At 46.0% G+C, this 6,000-nt stretch overlaps 1 protein-coding gene across 1 annotated transcript in view; it reads left to right on the top strand.

The window, feature by feature from the left end:
• Nucleotides 1-343: 343 nt before the first annotated feature.
• TM9SF4 (transmembrane 9 superfamily member 4) overlaps nucleotides 344-6,000 on the top strand; it is a 56,671-nt gene continuing 51,014 nt past the window's right edge. The window contains exon 1 of the mRNA XM_004272704.4: nucleotides 344-583. Coding sequence (XP_004272752.1) covers nucleotides 569-583 — 15 coding nt within the window. The 5' untranslated portion in view covers nucleotides 344-568. The remainder of the gene's footprint in view (nucleotides 584-6,000) is intronic.

Below are 6,000 nucleotides of genomic sequence, written 5' to 3'. Positions count from 1 at the left end.
TCATAAATGTATGATGAAGGTATTATAATCATCCCCTCTGCATTTCACAGATAAGAATGAGGCAGAGCGAGGTTAAATAAAAGGCAGGATCCTACCCACATAGGAATTATATTTTATTGGAGAGGATATAGGATATTCAAGCAAGTAATTAAATATATAATTACAAATTATTCTGCTAATAGAGCCCTGGTACCCATCCCACTCACCCATATCAGGGGCCTCAGGTAACCCTGGCAACGGGTCTTCCTGCCAATAGTAAAAATGAAGTCCACAAAACAAGTGCGTTTACTCACACCTCTATTACCCACAATGCAGTGTCAAGAGTGGGAGGAGCAGGCTCTGCCAGGAGCTAACATGGCTCCCGTAGTTACACCATTCTCTCTTTTCACCTAATCAGCGACCTGACTCCCCAGACCAAGCTACCGATCAGCAGCTAAGTCTTCTTTGCCCCTCCACTCACCGCCACGAAAGGAGCGACTGAAGGCAGGCAGCACCTTGCGGAGTTTAACTCCGTAACCAGGGAAACACTACTTCCGCTGACGTCACTACGACGACACGTGGATCCAAGATGGCGGCTGCGATGGTGAGTGAAGGAGGCTCCGGGAGCCGGAGACGGAGCGGGGCCCTCCGGGAGATCCCAGGACTTTCCGGCGTCCCATGCCTGGCCCGAGCCACCTCAGGGACTCCTAGTGCAGGCCTGAGGGACATCCCTGACAGGACTTGACTCCCCCAAACTCCCTCTCTCCGGCCTTTGCCCTGCACTCAGTCTTGTCAAGGCCCGAAGTTTTGGGGGAGGCACTGGGTCGGAGGAAAGGTCTCAAACACCGCCTCCGTCGGTTCCTATTCTGGCTTTGGTCTCCGCATCCTGTGACTCCCATTTCCCAGTTTTCACTTTCCAGCCCTGACCTCTCTGAAGAGCCCCCAGTTATTCCCACCTTCGCTCCTCCCTCTCACGTCCAGACCCTGCTCTCTCCGCCTCCCCACTGTCTTGACCAGTCCGCGGATGCGTCCTCACCTCTGACCAACCTTCCAGCCCAAATACTGTGTCAGATCTTTTCCAGAGCCCTGTCTTCACCTGTACCCTCAGCTGTTCCCACCGCGCACTTGTCTTGACTGCCGATACCCGGAAGCATGCCTTTGGCCCCCCCCATCCTCCATCCCCAGATTCTTCCCTAATCATTTCTCCTGTCTTCTCTCAATTCCCTGCCTCTCTCATAGGGAGCTTTTATCCCACTGGTTTTCAAACTTAACTGTGCATAAGACTCGGGGTGTGTGCTTGGAGGTTGTTAAAAATGCAGTTTCCAAAGATTCTAATTCCTTAGGGCTAGATGATGCCCAGGAATCTGCACTTTTATTAGCACTGTAGCGATTATGATCGAGATGGTCTGTAACTACGTTTCGAAAAACACTGTACCAGCCCCGCCTGCCCCCCTCCCCTTCCCATGCCCCTACAGGATGAAGCCTGTGTGTGAATAAGGGTATGTGGATAAGCTGTGCCTGGAAAGTGGGTCAGAACTTGCTGGCTTCTGGTACAGAACGCTGGAAGTAGATCTATGAAGGACTGGCCCTTTCTTCTTCCAGAAGCTCGGCTCACATTCTACTTGTCAAGAGACCAGAACCGAAACTAAGTCACTTAGTCCAGAGTGATTGTCTGGGTGTTCCTGTATGTTGCTTCCTCAGCAGATAATTGCATCCTGGGAGTGCACACAAAGGACATTTGACTTTAGTAAAGAAGATTGTTGTTTAAATTCTTTGGTGTTGATTTTCTCCAAACAAGGGTAGGATATTGGCTGATAACAAATTTCCCTCCTTCTGTTAACCAACTGATAAATTATCCTTTTTGTTTAATAAAGGGATTCCTTGTTTAGAACCTCAGAGGTCAGGTAAAAGTCTTCACAGTCTTGCCTGATAAAAATCCCCAAAGTGGTATGTTGAAACGCTTTTTTTTTCTGGACCACATTCAGAACAAGAATGGCATAAGAACTTAACAGGAAAAGTCACACCCGCTTTTACAAAAGTTCAATAAAATGGCATTTATTGCATTGCACTGGGAAATTCCTGCCCTGTTCTGAGGTTTTTAAGAGGTAATAAGTTAACATATTTCTGGTACACATTTATTTAATCAACAAATATTTGAGGGCCGGCTCTGTGCCAAGACCTAGAGATGTTCTGGTGAATTAGAGGGTCAAGGTCCCTACCTTCGTGGAGCCTTTCTAGTCTGAGGAGACAGGCAGTGAGTAAGTAAACATACATGAACAAGGTAGTGTCAGATAGTAGTAAGTGCTGTGAAGATGGCAAGGTGAAATGGTAGTGATTGGGGGTGACAGGGTGATGTACCTGCTTTGCATTAAGTGGTCAGAGAAGTCTTCTCAGAGAAAGTGACATGAGTTGAGACCTGATTGACAAGAAGGAACTAGCAATGCAAAGAGTGTTCCAGGTAAAGGAGATGGCAAGCGTAAAGGGCCAAGGTGGGAAAGAGTATGTTTGAGGAACATAGAAGGCTGGAGGGACTGAAACATGGTGAGGAGTCAGAGTGTGGTGCAGAGAATGATACAAGAGGAAATGGGAGAGAGGCAGGAAGAGCTGTGTTTCTAGAAGCATGCCTGTAATTGTGGTGGGTTGTAGTCTACAGTTTATAGTCTGTGGACTGCATTTTGAAAGACTGTTCTGTTAGGTGCTTCGCCTTCCCATCCTCTCCAGAACGTTACATTAAGGGAGCCGGCTTGTTCTCAGCCTGCAGAGAAACAGTGGAAAGGAGTTTGGATTTTATTCTAAGCACAGTGGAAAGCACAGCGATTTCGTGTTTGTTGTGTCACCTGGGAGTGTCGTCCTGTGCTTTCATGGTGAATACTGTAACTGATTTCAAGAAACTGAGGATGTAATGTATACAGTGACCCACAGAGGCCATTTTAAAGAGTGCACGTGAGAAACTTCACGTTTGATGCAATGGTGAAAAGGCATGGAAGCAAGTTTATTACAGGGAGATATGTGTGACAGGCAGAGTGGGCAGATGGACTTGAGCTTGGTCTGTATTAAGCGCTTTATTACACGCAAGTCAGAACAGTCCCCACACCCTCGTACACATAGGTTGTTGCACAGCTGTTGGGAATGGAAGTGTGTGGATCTGCTTTGGGGTATCTGGGTTTTGAGGCAAGTCATACAACGAAAGAGGAAGTGAGCTAATAGATTCAGTGACCGTGGGAACATGCTGGGTTTTGGTTTATTCTTTTGTTTTGCAAGTTAGGGTTGTGGACGCAAGTTTCAAGTGGTATTTATGTGTTTCTCCCCCTTCCCCTCCTTAGTGATTGGTTCTTCTTCCCCAGGGGTTGGCTGCCACCTCCCAGGTCTGTGTTAGCACAATGGGGTTTCCTGAACTTCCTGCAGCATAGGAGTACGTGGCTGGTGTAAACTGAAGCTCTCTAGTTTTCCTGCCTTCCTCCTGCCCTGGATTTAGACGACTCTATAAAGTTACAGGACACTGAGTTGATCTAGTTGGGTCTGAGGTGAGAAGCAGGCTCATGTCTCACTCCTTATGGAACTCTTGATCATATGGAATATGCTTTGGGGAATATTATTTTCATGGAACTTGGGAAATGTCCATTGAGTGCATTTGTAGGCATCTCAGGAGTCTAGAAACCTCCATTTGGAGAATAAAACTCTGTGTATTTCTCTCACATAATCATTGTTTATACTGTTTTGGGTTTTATCTTTTTCCATTTTTATTGGATTATAATTCATATACCATAAAATTCACCCTTTTAAAGTTTACAGTTCAGTGGTTTTTAGTATATTCACAAAGTTGTGTAACCTTCACTGCTATCTACTTCCAGAACATTTTCATCACCCTATAAAGAAACCCATTAGCAGCGACTTCCCACTCCCCCTTTCCCACCAGTCCCTGGCAACCACTAATATACTTTCTGTCTGTATAGATTTTTCTTTTCTGGACATTTCATATAGACGGAATCAAACAATATGTGGTGTTTTGTATCTGACTTTTTTTTTTTTACATGGCATAATGTTTTCAAACGTCATCCATGTTGTAGCATGTATCAATATTTCATTCCTTTTTATGGTCAAATAATATTCCATTGTATGGATAGACCTCGTTTTGTTTATCCTTTCATCCGTTGATGGACTTTGGGATTGTTTCCACTTTTTGGCTGTTACGAATAACGCTGGTATGAACATTTTGTGTACAAGTTTTTGCGTGAACATAGGTTCTCAGTTTTCTTGGGTATATACCTAGGAGTGGAACTGCTGGGTCAGTTCTCACTGTTTTGAGGTTACTTGGGTTTGATCCAGTCCAGAGGCAGGGGAATGGCCAGAATGACCTCAGGGTTCCTTTGAGCAGATGGAAGCAGTGCTAGCCAGTTCCCCCCTGCCCCCCGTCCCATCCCGCACTGGCCCCCCAACCCAGTCAGAAGCACAGGAGCCGTTTTTAGTGGTGGAATCTGGATGATAGAGGCCTGGAACAAGAGGCAGGAGGCCTGGACTCTGCTACCAGTCCTGTGTGTGACAAGTTGCTGTCTCCCCTGGGCCTCACATGTGGATGGGCATCAGCCCATTGAGGAAAGAGCACTGGAGCAGGAGTCAGCAGCTGGAGCTTAGTCCCAGCACTGCCACTGATCCACCGTGTAGCCTGGGGCAGATTATTTTGGCTTTTTTGGTTTGTTTCAACACATGTCATATGTGAAATTAAGATTTAGACTTGAGGATTTCTAAAGTCTTGGTTGAAAATTTTGTGGTTTACAGTACTTGTATTTAAGGTGATTTTTGCTAATATGCCTATAAAATCAGATTGATTTTTTTTTTTCATGACCATAATCCCTGTGGTCTTCCCAAGCGGCTGTCTGTTGGTTGTGTTGTCTGCTCTCTCGAGTTGCTCCACCTGGCACATGTTCTGCAGGAGTCACTGCGTCTTTGGAGCTGAGGCGCCGACACCAGGCCTTGGTACAAATGTGTTTCTCTGAGGAATCCCTTTAAAGGAGTGCCCTTAATCCCCTCAGGAAGTCCAGAGAAGGCAGAGATGGCATTAAGTTGCCTCTTGGTTTCTCTTTTACAACTTGGACAAAAGTTCCCCTTTGATCTCAGCATTAAAGAAGCAGGTCACAGAATGTTGGAGAAGGTTGAGTTTTGATCTCTGGGCACTGGCAGGAAGGTGGGAAGGACCCAGGATGAACAGGGCCATCTGGCCGTAGACGAATGGTAGGAGCCACCTACCAGCCCAAACCTGCTTTGATCCCTGAACCATTTGCTGACACTGGTAGTTCCCAAGTGGGGCACGGCTGGGGACACCGCGACTTCTTGGTTCCGTCTCATTCCTCTTCATTGCTTCCTTCTCTGCCCCCTACCATGATTTCTCACCTATGCCCGAACATTAAACTGACAGACCTCCCAGGGTTTGAAGTCTGAAGGTTTTGTATTCAGAGGCTATGGTAAATGCTACTAGCAGTTCTTAAAAAACAAAATCAAATCACAAATTGGAGCCGAATTCGTAATCCAGTTTGGAAGGGAGTCTGGGTGCCCTGGCAAGTCACTTAACGTCTTTGGGCCTCAGTTTCTAATGAAGTAGATCAGATGCTATAAATAGACAGTTTATGGACCGCATCTTCATATGGATTTGATTGGGGTGGTGGGGGTGGAGGACGGAGATTGGCAGGCACAGGACTTTAAATGTTTTCTAATTAGTTGCCAATATTTAATAATTGGGAGATTTCACATTACAAAAACTCTAAATTTTCATTTTTTCTTGAAAATTTGGGCCCAAGTCCCTCGTCAGGAGCATTCCCCATGCAGGACCCAGTTTGTCATTTTCTCTTCCACTCCCTCGTGTCCTGTTCCTTCCTTCACCATTTAGGTAACTTGCCTGGCCCCTCTAGGTGGTTGAACTTGCAACCCCTGAATGAGGTGGTCTCTGTAACATTTTTCCTATTTTGACATTCTGATTCAAAAGCAATATGAAAAGGTGTGGTAATCCCCTATGCTACCTAACTTTGA

The sequence above is a fragment of the Orcinus orca genome, chromosome 16, assembly GCF_937001465.1.
Source record: "Orcinus orca chromosome 16, mOrcOrc1.1, whole genome shotgun sequence".
NCBI lineage: Eukaryota > Metazoa > Chordata > Mammalia > Artiodactyla > Delphinidae > Orcinus > Orcinus orca.
Note: the sequence above shows the minus strand (reverse complement) of the source record. Positions and strands in the feature narration are given on the sequence as shown.